The sequence below is a fragment of the Erigeron canadensis genome, chromosome 1 (assembly GCF_010389155.1).
Source record: "Erigeron canadensis isolate Cc75 chromosome 1, C_canadensis_v1, whole genome shotgun sequence".
In the NCBI taxonomy this organism is placed as follows: Eukaryota; Viridiplantae; Streptophyta; class Magnoliopsida; order Asterales; family Asteraceae; genus Erigeron; species Erigeron canadensis.
The window spans coordinates 33,940,707-33,960,477 of record NC_057761.1 but is presented as its reverse complement, the minus strand read 5'-3'; the positions used below and the strand labels follow the sequence as shown (position 1 = coordinate 33,960,477).

The 19,771-nt window shown below is 34.5% G+C and overlaps 2 protein-coding genes across 2 annotated transcripts; one reads left to right on the top strand and one right to left on the bottom strand.

Moving 5' to 3' along the window:
- Window positions 1-220: 220 nt before the first annotated feature.
- On the bottom strand, window positions 221-9,699 carry LOC122585807 (myosin-11-like). The gene is given in 34 exon segments (XM_043757932.1): window positions 221-691; window positions 2,247-2,326; window positions 2,474-2,554; window positions 2,639-2,695; window positions 2,785-2,841; window positions 2,908-3,007; window positions 3,075-3,145; window positions 3,232-3,372; window positions 3,441-3,647; window positions 3,733-3,891; window positions 3,997-4,248; window positions 4,342-4,386; window positions 4,468-4,579; window positions 4,703-4,821; window positions 4,920-5,141; window positions 5,229-5,327; window positions 5,414-5,533; window positions 5,613-5,818; window positions 5,904-6,081; window positions 6,202-6,265; window positions 6,382-6,491; window positions 6,569-6,700; window positions 6,787-7,159; window positions 7,365-7,402; window positions 7,484-7,585; window positions 7,668-7,725; window positions 7,834-7,935; window positions 8,025-8,171; window positions 8,260-8,396; window positions 8,476-8,625; window positions 8,697-8,856; window positions 9,118-9,176; window positions 9,298-9,454; window positions 9,547-9,699. Coding segments are annotated over 34 exon segments (4,302 nt in total). The 5' UTR covers window positions 9,624-9,699; the 3' UTR covers window positions 221-561.
- A 6,199-nt stretch (window positions 9,700-15,898) lies between these two features.
- LOC122590616 (protein ALP1-like) lies at window positions 15,899-17,978 on the top strand. The gene is made up of 3 exons (XM_043762804.1): window positions 15,899-15,904; window positions 16,384-16,497; window positions 16,761-17,978. Exons 1-3 carry the CDS (start codon window positions 15,899-15,901, stop codon window positions 17,976-17,978), a joined length of 1,338 nt encoding a protein of 445 aa, XP_043618739.1.
- Window positions 17,979-19,771: the final 1,793 nt, after the last annotated feature.

Below are 19,771 nucleotides of genomic sequence, written 5' to 3'. Positions count from 1 at the left end.
AAAACTTGCACGTGGCAGTTCATATAGGGCGCCACGTATACCACCTTACATAATTTGAACATTTTTACTTAGTTCGTACATACAATAAAGGTTCTTGTAAGTTCGTGCACGCTGTAACTTTTCGGTCTTAGTTACATACATTTTGGTGCACTTATCCCTTTAAAGTTTTATCTTATGCACATTTACCCTTGTGTTATATATGGTTACATATAAAACACTATTGGTCAAAAACATTGCTATTATTCACATCACTGTTTTCAACAAATCGAACCAGTTGATCCATCGCATCCAATAACTTTGCAATGATTGCATGCTCATATACAGAATTATAGATGACACTTATAAGTAACCGATAAGTCTATTTGTACAACATGCTACAAAATGCGGCGAAAACACGGGCAAATGCTGCTCAAAGGTACCTCCACAACCATGTTTTTCTCTAAGGTCACATTTCTTCCAGACATGCGTTTTTCTTATGGCCGATGCATGAGAAATGTGGTGGATTATCGCCTGAAATGGCAAAAACTCACCATGAACCCTCCAGCAAGACAATGAGGCAGGTCAGTGATTCTCAATACGTGGTAACAGAAAGCTAAATTCTGAGTTCTCCCGAAGTAGAGGTGGAGGCTCGATGTCTGAAATGTCTATTTGATCCATTGATTTTGATATATCGTCAACTGAGAATGGAATGCTGCATAAATAAATCATGAGAAAACATCAGAACTTCTATTAAAATGGAATATTGTAGGAAACTGTGTGCACCTGCCGAACGTCTAACTCAACATTCCTGATGCCTAAATCAGCATTCATTATATACCCTTACTAAAAACAAAGCCCAATAATTTAATTGTTCTACATTATGACCCATTTGGCCCTTCTTACCCATTATGCACCTAAATGACCCATACTTACCCATCAAGCATCATTCTTACCCTTTATGCATTATTCTTACCCATATTGACCCATTACTACCCACTATGCACCTGCATGACCCGTTCTTACCCATTATGAACCATAATTGCCCATTCTTACCCAAATACACTACTCTGACCCACTAGGCACCTATTTGACCCATCCTTACCCATTATTACTCATTCTTACCAATTCGTATGCATTTTGACCCGTTTTTACCCATTATGCACCATAATGACCCATTCTTACACATGATTCATTCTTAATCATGACTCATTTTTACCCATTATGCACCATAATGACACATTAAGCACCTGAATTACCCATTGTTATCCATTATGCATCATTATGAGTCATTATTACCCTTGTTACACCATAATGACCCGTTATGACTCATCCCTGACTTGTTGTGAACCTAAATGACCCATTCTTCCCTATTATGCGTGTTATTATCCATTATAACGCACTCTTACCCGTTATGTACCAAAATTATCAATTCCTACCCATTATGGCGCATTTTTAACCATTTGCACCACAATTGATCATTCTTACCAAAGTTCCATCCATTGACTTCTTACCAAAGTTCCATCCATTGACTCTTCAGTAAATTTGGTAATACTATATTTAACATATTGTTGTATATGCCATCCCAATGGTTTTTGCTCAAAAGTGGATTGATAGATTCATCTCAAACTTGGGTTAAATAACAAAGCATCGAAAGAAAGATAAGATACAAGAAAGAGTGAGTCATCTAAACTGATAAGTCATCTAAATTGCAAGCAAATTACCGCTTCTTCTAGAAACTGACATGAAATTTCACAATAAATCTTATCACCAAAGGGCATGGTTTGACCCAATCAAAATATCTAACAAAAAGGATCAAATTGCATGGAGAATTGTGAGATTTAACTAAGTTGTGGGGATAGCTACACCAACCGCTTGGATCTCCATGTGATTTGGTTAAATCACATAGAAAGCAATGCAATTTGGAGCAAATCACAGGGTTCCCCATGCTATTTGGTTGTCTTGTTTGTGTTAAATATTGTTGGCTAATAAGCATTTTCCAGTTCGGTTGTTGGATACCTCTCACATATCCCTGATCAGTATGGGCCAATATCAAGGCCAGCAAATCGGGTATAGACAGTTAGGCCCAAAATACTTTTTCCTGATCAGTATAGACAGTTAGGCACCCCTACTTCCTAGTGATGCTGCTGATCTTGGCCCAAAATACTTTTTCCAAAAATTTTATAAGTATAAATTGGTATGTCGTTAGACATTTGGTTAGCAGTCAAGAAACATCTGAATTTAAAAGGAAGAGCTAGAAAGCAACTAACCTGGAATCGTCATCCAATAGGAAAGAATTACTAATGACATTGCTTTCCTCAGTCATCAACACCCTCATGCGGGATATAACCTGAACAAAGTGATTTAAGATGCATAGTAAATATTAATACTATTTATTATTTACAGGGGTATACCCATTAACCAAAAAAAAGCGCACATTCTGATCTTAGGAAAAAGAATCGAGCTATATCGAGCAATTGCATTGATAGAAACTTACATCTGCAGAGACACTGTGTGTGCCATACTTGTCATCCCAGTACATTGTACTAATCCGATACAACTGCTGTATACTTAGGACCTGTAAACCAAAATTATAAATGATAATTGTGATGGTCGAAAAATTATGGTGTGTTCTAATGTTATTATAACATATATGACTCACTGGGCAGAGGCTGCGACTTATTTCATCCAGAGTTTTCTTTGGCTTTTGATGTATAACCTGAATGGATTACAGATTCTTGTTAAGAGTGAGTTATCGGAACTTAGAACTTCTGAAACTAGAAGGAAATTTTAAGGCAAATACTTTACCAGAAATCCAATAGCCTGCCTTATATGCTTCAGTTCATCCCAAGCTGAACCTGCATACTGCAATTCGTTTATTTAGAAAATAAACATATAAAAGAAAACCAGAACTGTCACCCTGGGAAATACCTCTTCAGTCGCATTGTAACACCAGTGTTCTATTTCAGCCAATCCTGCTTTGACATACTCGCCATTACTGAATGAACAGCATTCACGCCTCAAAAGTAAACTGCATCGTGAGGTAAAAAAAGAATCATATGCTGCAGGTGAATATTGACATAAGAAAAGAGGTATACCTGTTAAATAGCTGAACATTAACAAATGAGAATATTTGAGTGAAAATTTTACGGACCAAAAATGGTGGTACCTAAGAATACTTTGAAGTTAGTATGCAAACAAATAATAAACATAGATAAATTTTTATAAAAAAAAAAAAAGTCAAAAGTTTCTAACATGATGTGTTTTTAAAATGTTCAAGAAACTTCCAAGACTCTTCACAATTCCTTGCCAGTGAGCAATTAGCGTTTGCTGAGCTGTACTAGAAACTGATCGTGATGATCCTTTCACTAAACTCGCTCGAGATATTCTTGGTGCCTTCAGTTTAGCACACCATTTAGTACATGCTAATTTCTAACATATAGAAGTAAAATTGTATATATTACCTGAATGCACATCCCAAGCAATGGAGATATTTCTTTTTTCAGATTATCTCGGATCATTCCATATATCTTTTCAACATATGCTGTAAGCTGCTGCTTAAAAAGCAAAGCAGGGTACTTGGCTTCCACTTTGCTATAACCTTCCACTCCGTTACCCAGGCTTCCATTCGCAAAGGAAAGATCGAGTGTGTGAGGAGTTCCACGAAAACTCTAAAAATGAAATACAAAAGACCTTTCAGAATTTATGACATTCGTAAAATTACATACCAAATCAGAAGTAATACTATGAAATTACAGAAGTCATTTTCCCAAAAAGAGTAGCTGATGATCGCCTACGCTGCGGACCAATACCAGATCCGGCCCCACTTGCTTTCAGTGTGCGCTGGAGTAGAAGCAAAAGAGTAGAGGCGTTTGACAACCAGTAGGCCAATACATCGTTATTATCCTGTGTTTTCTAAAAACAGATAATAGATAAAAAAGAAAGTTTTAGAGCAAAATACTGCTAAAGAAACAAAACGATAATATCTATATAATTGACGTATTGGGAAATAGTTGGCACCTCTATTGCATTGCCCATGGTCTGAATGATACGGTCAAACACAGTGGTCTTCTCAACCTCAAAAGATCTCCATTGCAGAAGGCTTTTGTAAATGATACATGCTGCAATGGGCCTGTTCCCTGCAAACCCAAGATGTTGCCCAATGCATCTAATAAGCAACTCCTGATTTTCCTTTTGTTTCTCATCAAGTGACTTTTGTGGTGTGTCATCTGTTTCTGCAAGATCCCGGTTCATTAATGGGCTATGCGGATCCTAATACACGCATAAACAAACAGATGTAATTAACAAAATTCAAAGCAGAGCAATGAACGTAATAATACTGGAGAGTTAAAGTTCAAACAATACCCGAGGTGACTTTGTTTCTCCAATCAAAGTACCACTATCATTCCTCTGCAAAGAGTTCAAGATCAAATCGATCAAAAGGAACCTTGGTTCTGTTATATGCTGATCTTATCATATTTAAGGTAGTACCTGAATAATAGATCTAGAACGGCCAGAGAGAAACTTATTGGGCGCCAAGGACACTGCTTGATGGCGGAACACCTTGTTCTCTGATTCTAAGTTATTTAGTTTCTCTTCCAGTCTGTACGGAAAAGAAAAGTTCAATGGCTTATGAATCGAACAGAACAAAAACATGTTAAACATGTAGTTCTACTTCTATCTGTAAATGATCAAGATGAGAAAAAAGAAATATGAGTCAGCCGACCTGCCCATATATTCCTGTAATTGAACAACTTTTCTTTCCGTTTCTTCCAGCTTCTTGCGTCTTTCTTCACAACATTCTTCCAGATCATCAGCGCGTTTCTTTTCTGACTGCCACTTGGACTGCCAGGGAAAAAGACAATTAGCTTTTATTGTTACTACATAAATATGCATCCAATATACCAGATCACAAATAGAGAAATACCATTTAGGTGCCATACCTTCAAATCACCAACTTGTTGAGTCAGGGATTCAACTTTTTTTGTATCTTCAATGACAATCTCTTTTTCCTCAACAAGCGAGGGTGCTTCATTGATAGCTTTTTTAGCCACTTCTCTTTCCTTTACTGCCATTGCATTTGCTTCATCAAGTTTTTTCTGCATAGCATCTAGAGAATTTTGAAATTTTTGAGCCTCTTGTGCTTTTGCTTCTTCCAAGTCAGTCTGGACATATGAATTCAAAAGCTTAGCCTTCACAATGTACCCTCATGAGTTCAATATAATTTATGCTTTTTACATATTGATACTTACCCTTAAGCGTTTCTCCAATTGTAAACGCCATGTTAATTCCTCCAATTGTTTCTCGAGCTTATCTTTTGCTTCCTTAAGTGCACCTGTTTCCCGTGCAGCCTGAAGAATATATAATGCATATATCAATATCATGTATAAATGCATAGTAAATGGACTATAAATTGAAGTTAAATATCAAAACTGACCATTTTGAGTTTTCGCAACTCTCTCTTTGCAATTCTTCCCCTCCATCTGCATTGTGTAACTATGGTTCCTTTCTTTAGTCTTCTATAGTAGGCAGTATATTTATGACAACGCCAACGAGTCTAAGCAGGTAAACAACTGTTCAGTTTATATAGTACAAAATTCTTGTAAAATGGTTTATCATTTTTTAATAAAACTAACCTGTATTTTTATTGCAGCGTTGGTTTCCTTACGGAATATGTATCTCTTACGAGCCTCAACTGCACGCAGACATGTTTGAACTGCAAGCACTGACACCCGGAGCCGAGTATAGGCTACCCAAGCATGCCATTTACGCACATGCTTCTCAATTTTTATAGCAGCTGCAATCCTTTTCAGTTCTTCAAACTTTTTGCAAGCCAATCTACCTAAGAGTCCAGTAGTTTAAACATAAAGCATGGGAATTTCTCATGTTGAAGGATGAGATGAAATCTGAAAGTTAACGATACTCACCTCTACCAAACGCTTGTAAGAAAATTGAAGCTTTCCGCAATTCACCTATCTGCTTGTGAGCAATATGAGTTCTTATTCTCCTTTGAATAATTGCTGCTGCATTGCCGAGGATCTCGGCTCTCCTTGCATCTAATTCAGCCATTTGACCAGCCCTTAAGAATACTTTTGTTTTACCAATCTGTATATTAAAGAAAAGTATGCAGTCAACAAGATGTCAATAAGTTAAGCTTGCAACCTAACAATCCATGATCAGCAATTAAATGAAAAGTCATAATAACTTTTAAACAAAATTGGGTACCTGAAAGCCACTGAGCCCCATCTTTTCCAAGATCTTTGTACATGCTGTCTTTTCATCAAAGTTACTGTAATCGCAGTAAAGAAATGTTAGAAACTGTAAGTAGAAAAAAATATCAAATTAAATTAAGAGGTATGATATGCTAGATTACTAGTTGCATTACAGGTTGTGAATGAAATCTACCTTCCTGCTAAGGCTTCTGGTGCAAGAACTCCAAATCTGTTTATGAACTCAAAGAAAGCACGACGGGTTGGATAACCAGCACAACTGATTCTAATAGCCTCTAGAACACCCTAAGAGGACAAGAATTAGTCGTGTATGCATAAATAAGCCACCATATAAAATAATAACAACTATTCAGTATACTCACACCACATCGCAATTGTTGCAAGATATTGACGTTCTCAAATATGGAAGGCTTTAACTTATTGTTTGGTTTTACGCATCTAACATAGTGTGGCTCTGTAGCATTTAGTGTTTCCATTAGTTGTTGCAATTGAAGCTGCGTCAGCATATAGTTACACGTCACCATACATCATGCATAATCACGTATCATCATATATATGATGACGGTTGAAGTGGATATACCTTGAAACGGGAACCAATTGAAGAAAACTTTGAAGATTTGGAGGACTCTTCAGATACAGTAGGGAAAAGGCCGGCTACAAAGGAACATTTGGAAGCACTCAACAAATCTTGGTGTTCAGGAACCACATAATCTTTATTTTTGTCAAGAAATTGATCAGATTGGTATTGAACCTAAGAATATTTAGTACTTTAATATCAAGAAAGTAGTGTTACGGATAGAAACATATCTTTTTCCGAATTACATACCTCTCCAGCATAATGCGCGATTGTAAAATCTGTGCGTGACAACTTGGGCTTGATAAAGCGTTTGTGATTTTTGAAAGTTTGATAGAGCTTGTTTGAGAATGTCTCATGCGTCGACTTTGGGAACATACTAGAAGGAGAAGAGCCATTAATGATTGAACGGAATTTAAGCTCAAAATGTAAAAGTATTATACAGAAAGAATCTTGAATCTGTACTAGTTGATAAGTAATACTCTTGTAGAAAATATATATACGAGGAAACATAAAATTTGTTGAAGCACACGCTGTATTTAAGAATGAACTATAAAAAACCTAAGCTGAGAAGTATATTATACCAAGCTTCATCAAGCAGAGCAATGATACCACCAGGTTTCTGCAATATAGATACAACATCAGGGATTTTGCAAACTGCTAACAACAGATACAGCATCAAAAAATTATATAGTGATTATACCTTTTCAATGAGATCTAAAACATCTTGGTTATCGACAAATTCTATGTAGCTCCAATCAATAGCCTCCTTTTTATATTCTTCTTGCTCCATCTTGAAGACATGCTGAAGTTCAAATATGACATTTTACATGTTAGTCCTTAACGCCTACTTTTGCTCGCGGCAATCAAGAAGATTAAGCAGTCACCTGGTTAAAGTGCTGCTGCAGTTTCTCATTTGTGAAGTTAATGCAGAATTGCTCAAAGCTGCATGTGTATGACATTTGTATCAAAAATGTTATATATTATAGGTAGACTTATATTATTAACATTTTTTTAGGCATGGAGGGAATACAACATGTGCGTGGTTGCCACCTGTTGTTCTTAAAGCTCTCAAAGCCATAGATATCAAGAACGCCAATAAGAGATTTCGAATGTAGATCTTGTCCAATCGATACATTAATTTTATCCACCAACCTGCATATAATAGAAACACAGATCTTAAAATGAAGCTACTACATACCAGAAGTTAACTCAGTAAGGTATTCTCAATGACTAATTCTTACCAATCGAATAATCTAGAATAGATGGTTTTAGCCAAACCGTCCCTACTGAACGATGCACTAAGAGGATCGAGACTCCTCTTGATAACTTCTTCAGGAGTGATCATCACGCGTTTGCACAATGCATCTTGCAACCCAACAGGGTCACACCTGACACGGATAATAAACTTTTGAGAGCATATAACGATAAGAAAAAAACAAAAGTTACAAATTTAATCGGGATTCAAAAGAATCATACATAAGAAGTTCTGCTGTCATCTTAAGATGAAATTTAGCTTGGTCATCTTTTAGCACTGAAGAATCTACCTCTTTGCCTTTAGTAAATTCTATATTTCCAAGATGAAGAATGGCGGCAGTAACTCTGAAAATTGCTTCCTGTGAAAAAGTAAAAGATAGATTATAAATTTCCTTATTATCATATCCAAAAAGAACAACAATATCAAAGCAGGTATACCTGTTCCTTTTTGCTAATTCCAACGATGTCCATGGCCCTCCTTGTGGCAAGATATTCATGTGCATCATTCACCCCAACCAACTCAAAACATTTTGACTGGTTAAGATAATGAAATGATTTCGGGCTCCCCAATTTATACTTCTCAACTTCCTGACAGCAAATACAAAGTTAATCACATGTTGACTAGTGAGATTGACTTGTTAAAAGTCAAATCTTAGTACCTCAGGTGGTGCTGCACAAAGAAGGTAAAAACAATGATAGTTTCTTTCTGGATCATTTACTTGGCAAACACGGGATCTTTCCAAGAGGTACGTCCTAATGGCTGCCCCAGATATTCTTCCATGCTTATCAAATTGGATCTCAACAAACTTACCAAAACGGCTGAGCCATCATCACATTCAAGAAAGAAATAATATCAAATACGCGCAGAAGTAGAAGCTTACAAATCTTCATAATATGGCAGTTCAGTCTAAGACCAGTTCTTACAGAACATGAACTCGATATAAGAACATATGATGGTTGTGATTATTGAACAAATATTGGTTTGGATATATAATAAGGTAGAGTTTGGATGTCTGTTTGTGGGCTATAGAACAGTTTTAGCATTGCCAAATGTAAATATAACTATAGTAAGCTTATTACCTGGAATTGTTATTTCTAACAGTTTTAGCATTGCCAAATGCTTCAAGAACTGGATTTGACTGCATAAAAGAAGTTTATCAAGATAGATATAACAGTATATAAGCTATTTATATATTAAACAACATGGATACAATAAATAAGAGGTTATTCAAACGTAGAACTATACGTCATATATCATACTTCAAGGACTTGCTGTTCAACTGTGCGGCCTTCAGTAGCTTTCCGGCCACCCAAGTATGCAAGGAACCGCATAAGCATTTTGGTTGTCTCGGTTTTACCTGCTCCACTTTCACCACTCACTAGAATTGAATTGCTTTTTCCTTCATTAATCATGGCCCTGACTCCAATAAAGATGCAGCCACAAGGTGAGCACCCGTTCATCCAAGAAAGAAAACGTTGTTACTTACCATTACTGAAAAGATGTTTAACCTGTAAGATGTATCTGCAATTGCAAATACATGAGGACTCAACTCTCCAAACGGCGCTCCTTTGTATTGTTGCATCATATGAGCATCATACAAATGAGGTAACTTTTGGAACGGGTTGATTGCTATTAGAATATTTCCAGTATACGTCTGTCATGATTTGATACAATTAAGAATCTATTTAACAAGACAATTTCCGATTAATTCATTAGATGAAAAACCTACGTAAATTTCATTAAGTTCATATCTTATTCTCAAGTTCTGCAAGACTCCTGGCTCGTGCAAATAAGATAGCTTTGTCATGTCATCAACACCACCAGCTGGAGCTTCCATATCCATTGGATATAGTTTTGACAAATTAGAAACAACCTGAAAGATTCCGTATAATGAATCAAAACACAAAGAGTAAAATATCATAAAATAGATTTTGATATAAAATATAGGAAACCAACCGCTTTGCCATCACTAGTCTGAATTTCGGCTTCTTTCCCTTGAATCTTTGTGACCAGCCCATCAACCCATGCTTGTGTTGTATCTTCAACCCAAACATGAGAGCCTACTATTATATTCACTGCAGTGCTCTGTATTGCATATAATTAAGTCAGCACATATATGTGTCTATTTACATACATGAATATGTAATTGTTTCTTGTAATTATGATTTAGTAATGAACGTGTGTCAATCGTCAAAAAACATGTATGCAAGCCTTCCCTGTGAGCTCTACAAGAGCAAACAGCAAACTTTTGCTGCAACATTACTTGATAACAGCTTAATTACAAATCATTCCGTACATGTAACTCATAATGCATTATATCAAACACCTTGTCACAATTACTTAAAAGCCTTAAACTGTCTTCACAATACATGCATTACATGCATAAGTGTTGGTATTATAATTCAAACAAGATCATATCAAATTTATAACGGAATAAAATACAATTCACTTACCATTACGAAACTCGTAAGAAACCTGTTATTCTCACGCAAAACGTAAGTCTGTCTTCTTGTTATTTTTCACAAATGAATGATCAGGTTTCTCTTTTTTCATAAAACTTGTGTAGGATCACTCGTACATATATCTTTGGTGATCCTGATTGATCTGCATTGCAGTAACTAATAATTTATCGGCATGTTTTCAATACATTGTTAGAACGTTATATTTCGTCTTTTTTTTTTTGACAAACTTTGTGTGTGTGTGTGTGGTGTGTGGTTTGTTTTGGGTTGTTTGATCAGGAAGTGACATGGTTCAATAGTTACCCTGTGAACTCGGATACTTTCTTTTTTATTTTTCTGTTCTATTTGTCTTTATTTTGCTAATTTATCGCTTATAATTAGTGGTTAGGAAACACAAACACAGACACACAGTTTGTTTTGAGGTTTCTTTTGAGGTTTCTGGGAAGTGATATTCGTATCATTTCTTTAGTATTAATTTTTACAGTCAGTTTTATTTCTCTTTTTTAAAATTTAATTCCAATAACACACTACCTATATAACACATTTTTTTTAAGTTATATTAACTATTTATATATGTGAGTTAAATTCTTTTGAACTCCCAACAAACTCTAAAGGCCAAGACTCTGCATAACCCAATGGCAAAAGTTTACCGATAGCTAGCTCAGCTCAATTATATAGAACCTAAGCTCAATTGCAGTAATTCCAGGAAAAACCCCACAGAAGTCAAACCGATGATCAATCTTCTTTTTCATAGGTAAAACCTATGAGTCTCATCATACTAACCATGGATTATTGGTAGTGCAATGAGTTCTATATATAAGTAGTGTTTTCGGGCTTGGTCGTAGTCTCGTAGAACTTAAAAAAAGTTCTATTTTATACGACTATTTAATTACTATCTAAATATATAGTGATCAAAGTGAAGTAGATTTGGCCAATGAAAACTTTTGTTTGTATATGGGTGATCCATGTCAATTGTATTAAACCAATGATAATAAAAGAATATTAGCACAATGCAGTTTTGTTTAATTGTTATAGTTGTATCCATGTCGTTACTTTGGGGTGATCCAAAGTGAAGTTGTGATCCTGTCAATTGTATCAAGTTAAAGAAAATAAAGCAAATTAACACAAATTCAGTCCTGTGATTTGTCTAAAATTTTACATTTTGTTAAGTTGACAAGACGTCCTAAAAAGTAAAAACCATTTGTTAGCTGTTCGTTTAAAATAAAAAAAGAAAATTTAATTTCACAAAATGACAAAGTGATGTAAACTTATACAAAAAGGAAAAAGAATGCTAAAAACATATGGATTAGATCTAATTGAACGGCATAAAATTGTATTACTATCAACTAGCTGACAAGGCCGACGACGGAAGCTCGGGACGGAGCCGTATGATGCGGAAGTCTCACGTGCTAGGGATCCAAGAAGTTCAAATACAGATACAAAAGAAAGGTGCAAAAGCCAAATAAAATAACAAAATAACGAAACAAAACCATCGAGCGGAATCACCCATAGTACAACTTGAACCAACAAGAAACCAAGTCATACTCGCTGAAATAAGGGATTCAAAACCCAATCAGCCCAAGGAACTCTGTGTTTCTTCCCCCTGTTAGTTATCTATAAAAACGAAGTAGCCACCAAGTCATTACAAAGATCTCGACTTTTTTCACAAGTGTCGTTATGGATTAGATCTAATTAGATGGGGTCCTTGAGTTTTAGCTCAAGAGTTGAAAGATTATCTCCCTTGATGAGGTTTTGTGTTCAAGCCTTAGAGGACATAGAAATTAAGTCCCTTTAGGAAGGCTTGACTTGGACATACTCAGGTTCAAGTCTGAGGAGCAGGGTTTACCCCTATTAATCGTCATGCCTTTAGGCGGATTAGTGGGGGGTTTTCCCCTATCGGGTATTTTAAATTGGCATTTCTACTTCGAAGGACCTCGCTAGCGCAAATCCGGTTAAGACAACGTATGCTATACCTCCAGCTGTCGAATCTCGACACGAAGTTTCCAGTGAAATTCACCTTCAAACAAAAATCTAATTAGATGGGTGCTTGCGCGTTGCAGCGACAATAATAGAAAACATTTGACGTTGGATGTGAAGCGATAGCGGGACGAATTATATATTAGGGTTTTTGCTATGTGTTTGTGTGTGAGGGAGAGATAGAGTCTGAAATTTTTGTAAGGTATTTTAGTCACAGTGTATAGAATTGAAATAGAAATATATTAAGATGGATGGTAAATTAGACATATTAGGTTCTTAAAAGTTCAAGGAAGAGGTGTTAGTTTGTTTTATAAAGGAGTATACGAGATTCAAGAAGTCTATTTTTGTTAATTTTTTTCTAAGAAAGGATAAAAAATAAATAAATAAATAAAGAAAGAAAAAAGAAGAAGAAGATAACACCAATTGTCTTAACCCATAATTTCAAATTTGATTGGTTATTCCAATATCAATTCAGTTCTCTTATCGTAGTCCATCTTACTAATCAAGAATTAAATGAACCTATTACATATTTTCTTTTTCTTTCTTTAACAACAGATAAATCAATCAGACCTTAAAGGTTGTATTTAACATTTTCTTATTTATTATCAAATAATTTAAGCAACTAAATAAATCATAGAATGACTTTAATATATTCAATTATCATATTAATCTCGTTAGAGGCAAAGGTGTAATCGGCTAAATCTATCAGTTTCTTACATTTGTTACAATTGACACTTTTTGGTTAATTTTGTGGTTCCATGAACCCCGCAAAAATTCGCAAACTCTCTTTGACAAGTATAATCGGCACTATGGAGCTGGTGAAAATGAATGCTGGCTGAGTGATTAAAAAGTGTATGACTACCTTCTTTAACTAGTATTTGACACTATGACAAGTTTACAACTTTTTAATATATTTTGGAACTAAATCCCATTATTTAACACATTTTGGTACATTTTAACAACTAAATAGACGAATACATGACAACTCGTCATTGGTTTAAAGAATAGCGAAAACTTGCCAAATTTTGAAAACTTGACATTATACGATTACTACTATTGAAAGAAGGCGAATCGTTACTTAGTGTTGCTATAAAAAGGAAAAAGACTACTTTTTGGACGGTGCCAACACCCTAACCCATTACTATATCCATTTCATTCTTAATAATGTCATATCATTAATTTTGCAACCAGACATTCTTAAGAATAAATTGCTTGATAGAACCGACTCTATGTTCCAAGAACCGACTGTAAAGTGTAAACTGCATTTGGACAAGAGGAGTAAATTCATTGTAATCACGACTATTTGGTCAATTCAATGCTCTGACCGTCAACGAGCTTTCAATAAGACAGTAAATTACTTAATATATATATATACACACACTTCAATATATCATGTTATTACGATAAATATTGTGTCATATTTTTTTCTATTTAAACAATTGGCTTATATACAATACACACGGCATACAAAACTCAAATCAGTCAAAGTTCTCTCCTATGGAAAATTCGTCATTTGACGACTCTTTATTTCAAAATTAAATGTATATGGTCCATATATATATGAGAAGGACTGTGGGAGTGTTTTTTCCCCTAGTCAAAAGTCAAAACTTGAAAGAGCTCAAGAAAAGCCAAGATACCATACCATGCTAATATACAATTACTTATTTTCTTTACTGCATGAAAGCTCTGGCTTCATCAATTTTGGTTGTATCCATTACCATTCAATGACATTAATTATTTTTTTTTTAATTTTTTTTTTTACAATACTCAATGATATTAAGTCTTTTTTTCCCTTTAATTCATATTTATGTATGTCACTAAGAACTACCCTCTGTCTGAACTCTCATATTTTGAAAATTTTTAAAATTCAATTTGTTCAATTTTAATCATAAATAATTTTAATTGTGTTAAATAAAAATTTGAAGAAAATTATATAAATTAATTGTGTTTTAAAGTTCTTGTTTTTTTGTGTAAATTTCATCAAAGTTTATATAACATAAATGTATATATTTAAGGTCAAAATTTAAAAATAAAGACTTTACATATTCAAAATATGATATTTTTAATGAGACGGGTATAATAAGAAGCATCAGGTGAACATATTATTAATTCAAATATAGTAAGACCCTTCTCAAGGGGTCTCACCATCAATTTCTTATCAGATAATGTTATGTCAGTATATTTCTATTGACACACACAGTTGTCGTCATTCCCTCGTCACTTTTTTTTAAAATTATTTTCTTATTAATTATCTTTACTCCCTTATAAAGTAAAAGACATCTTTTTATTTTTAGTAATTTCTGTCTTTGAATTACCAGAATTGCCCTTGACATTTTATGTTTTTCCATCTAATAACGTATTTATACTACTACTATATAAAAGATATACATTACTTTTTTAAATCAAATATCTTTATATCAAATACCTAAACGCATATGCCGCCACCAACGGTCGCAACCGCCATCACCATCCGTCGATGTCACCACATCAGTGTCATTGTCATCGCCGCTGCATTGCGCGGGTATCATGCTCGTTATAAATTAACTAAACACTATATATATATAAAATGTAAGTCCCTATAAATAAATTTTTTTACCATAATCTATATCTATATCTATACTATCTTATAAAACATTATGCCCTTTTTGAAAATCTCAAAAGATGATTTGAACTACCTAAATTACCCCCCTTCTTTATTCACTAATTTAAACATCTCTACCTAATATACTTATAATACCCTTAAATCCAACCACTCATTTTTTTCTCTCCTCTACAAATCATTCTATTCTTCTAATTCATTCAAAATCTTTTATCTCAAAAACCATATACTGATAAATTATAAAAATTGTGTGGGTGTTCTTAAAATTTCATACTCATTCATTACAGATATCATTCGATATATTTTCGACGAATTTTTAAATCCAGGGGTGGAGCCCATACGGCTAAGGCATTTGATTATAACATTCTATGACTTATCACCTATGACCTATCACCCCACCATCTCACCGTCGCAACGCGCAGATACTTTGTTTCGTTATAAGAAGATATGTGACACGGATATTTTTGATCAAATAAGAAAAAGGATAGGGAAAATTTATTTAATTTGTTTGTACTTGGCCATAAATTATATTTTCATGAACAAGTACATATATGAAAAACAGACAAAAATATAAAATGTATGGAAAGGGTAATTTGGCCATGAATGCATTTAATAAAATGTTTGAATACATTAAGAAATGAATAAACATTTAATGTATTTTCAGTTAATTACTTTACTCGGGGACGTAGCCATATAAATAAACTAGACGAATATTCGCGCAATGCGGCAGTGTAGGTGGCGGAGTGGCACTGGCGACTTGTAGTGGCAACGACGACGAGTAAGATAGATAATTGATGTAAAATAATTCATGTGATTTAAGAATTAATGAAGGTAATTTAGTTGATAAAAGATGTATGTTAAATGTTTGAAGAGATTAAGAGATTTCAAAAATAGAATATCTCATTTATATAGCGTATGTTTGGCACAAAAGCTTGGAGTTGGGGCTGTAGTTAAAGGTTTGGGGCTGGAGCTTAAGGTTGGAGCTAGGGGCTGGGGCTTTTTTTTCAACTCTTTTCCTACGAGCTTTTATTTTAAAGACCTTTTGGGACTTTTAGGAGTTTTTCGGGGCTGGGACTTTTAATTTCTAATGTACTACCAAACAGAGCTATAATTTTTAAAGAAGCTTATTTTTAAAAGTTAAGGGCTTTTAAGCCCTTAAAAGCCCCTAAAATCCCATTGCCAAACAGACCCATAATATAGATATAGATGAATGACTTATAAATTATTCATGTAGAGGAAATCACCGGATTCTTATTCTAACCGAGATTATAAACTTTCTTTTCTATGAAATATATTACTTTAATTGTTAGGGGGTTGGCAACGGTAGCATTATAGACGAGTGGTTACTGCGGCACCACGACGGAACACCGCCGTCAACGCTTGACCACGCGTGGAGGGGTGAATACAAGTGGTCACACCACGCGGTCCACCACTCCATTTTCACTGGTTGGTTTGCGTGCAACGGCTAGTTAACGGCTAACTTTGTTTTTTTTGTTTTTTTTAATACTTTATTACTTATATATACATACAACTCACAACACAAAACACACACACTGCAACTACAAAACAAACACACCACATTCACTTTCTCATTCAAAAAACACACTACAACTCAAACATACACTCACTAAAAAAATTGCAAAAACATATTGGTTCCACCACAATCATCGACGAACCGTTCGAATAGTCCGACGATAGTAGTTTAGAGGTGTTTGCGAACGTCATTGAGTCCGAAGAATCCGAAAGTTCCACGGCGCAATCACGGGCGAAACGTAAAGTCGTGAACTGCAACCGTTGGACTGCTTCAGAAAGGTTGCACCGCGACTACTTTTGTGAAGAACCGAAATACGACGATGATTTTTTTGAAGATAGGTATCGTATGCCTAAAAGACTTTTTTTAAAGATCGTGCATGATCTTGAGTCGAGATACGCGTATTTTCAGGACTCGTATGATGCCCGGTTGGCCAAGAGTTTTACACCGATACAGAAGTGCACATCTGCCATCCGGCAACTTGCAACTGGTAATCCTCCTGATGAGTACGACGAGTATTTAGAGATGGCCGGGAGAACATCACGTGAATGTCTTCAAGTTTTTTGTGACGCTATCGTTGACACTTACAAGACCGAATATCTGCGTAAACCAACAACACATGATCTCCAGCGTTTGTTTGAAGCACACGAAGAAAGGCATCACTTGCCTGGAATGATCGGTAGTCTAGATTATACACATCTTGTTTGGAAGATGTGTCCAATGGAGTGGAGGGGTCAATACAAAAGGGGTGATCATGAATACCCCACTATTATGTTGGAAGCAATGGCGTCTCAGGATTTATGGATATGGCACACCTTTTTTGGTCCTCCGGGTGCTCTAAACGACATCAATGTGCTGCAACAATCTCCCTTGTTCCTCCCCGAGCGTATGGGCACTGCTCCTTACGTTCCATTCAGTGTAAATGGGCGTACTTATAGACGTGGCTACTATCTAGTTGATAGCATATATCTTACATGGTCTACGTTTGTTAAAGCGTACAAATACCCTACCGACCTGAAAGAAAAAATGTTCAAAACGGCACAAGACGCGGCTCGCAAAGATATTGAACGGGCATTTGGTGTTCTCAAAGGAAAATGGCATATCATTGATCGACCGTTTCGACAACGGTCATTAGGAACAATAAGGAACTTGGTGTATGCGTGTGTGATTCTGCACAACATGATCATTCAGGATAGTGGTCGTGCGATTTGCCCAGTTCATATAGGAGATCTAGTTGTCCGCCCAAGTAGTCATCGGGACGCCTTACCGGAGATACAGGACGAGGAGACACATTTCCGTCTCCGGTATGATCTGACAGAGCATCTAGCGGGTCTAAACTTACCACACCTCCAGCCGAACGATGATGAGGAGTAGTCGTATTTCTATTATTTATGTTACATTTTTTAAGTATTTCTAGTATGTTTTTATTTATTTGTATTAAGGTTTCCAAGAATTATTTATGTAATGTTTATGTATTTGAATATTTTTAGTTTAATGAAATTTAATGTTTAAATAAAATAAAAATTGTAAAATGAGTGGTGAAGTGAGTGATCGGATGCCAATGAAATTTGGATGAGTGGTGAGTGAGTGGTGGAGTTGAGGTGACATGCTGTGATTGGTTAGAAGTGAGTGGTGAGAAAAAGGATGAAAGGTGGGTTGCCAACCCTCTTAGTAGTTAGAGTTAGATTTTTTTGATGGATTCATATAACCTCACATTAGTAATACTCAATTTGTCCTTGTACTCGTCGGCGATCATTAATCAGATTATAACTACAAACTAAAAAAAGAAACTACTATTGTTTTCTGCGGGTTTTGAACTCTAATAACTCGAATGTGTATGAAGAAGTTAAGATGTAAGCAGACATTACTACTACTTAGATAGAGAAATTGCCTCTGGGTTATACTTAAATGGTAGAAAAAGACTTCATGCCTTTACATTAGATGAGAATTGGCCTTTGTCTCCAATAGCCATAAGATGTTTAACACTAATTCAAACCACGCTGCTTTATTACTACATATTAGTGATCCAAATTATTTAATTGTCTTCATCTCATTTTGTAAAATTTTGTAATAACTATGTTTCCAAATAAATTTTATAAACTGATATGATATTAATAAACTAAAACAGGATTGTAGCCTTCTCTAAACGACACATGGTGTTATATTAAAATGATAAGTGTCTTTTTAATCATATTTATTTAAAAAAAAGTCATAAAATTAATAAATTTTTTATTTTAATAAAGTATATAACCGTTAAACCGTATATGAATATTAATAGGAATAGGAAACCATATGAAAACATACATAAGATTAATCGAGTCATAAAATTAATTAACTTTTTATTTTAATAAAGTTATGTAACCGTATATGAATTTCAATAGGAATAGGAAACCATATTAAAATATACATAAGATTTATTTATTTAACTATTGAATTAAATAAGGTATATGTGGTTTAACATATCATGCTAGATTTACTCTATCGATGACATACATATACATATACATATCCATGTATAAAAAATTTATGTTACATTAGATTGCAATGTATATATCTATCTTCTATCTCTAACTATCAGAGCTATAAATTGCAAATATATTATTATTATCCATTAATAAACTAAAACATGATTGACATGTTTTTCAAACGACATGTGACATAATCCTTGATCGACACGTATCCTTTTAATTTATTTATTTTGTTAAATTATCTTTTTTTAGTGGTATATAAATTCAATTTCCTTATTAGACTTAGAACTAAACTCTAACTCTTGGCTTATTAATACAAAAAATATTATTACCTTATTTGATTGATCGTTTTCTCATTAACAATTTGTCTCTTTTTCTTTCTCAATTCCTAAACTCCTATCACTTTATTAATTATAATAAATTATTAACTTGAAAACTTCAAAACTTTGAGTTTACGATCCGAAATCACAAGGCTATTTGTTATCATCTACCATGCTTAAAAGTTCTGATTTTGATGTGGTTTTAAAAATTTAAGGTGAATCCAAAATTATATTATATTTATCATTACTGCTTATTATAATTTAACTTAGGTCATCGATTTATTTTAATCATATAATTTATTTCATACTCACGAATCATGTATGAGGCATATTCGAATTTTTTTATGCTACAATCTATATAATTACCGTACATCGGACG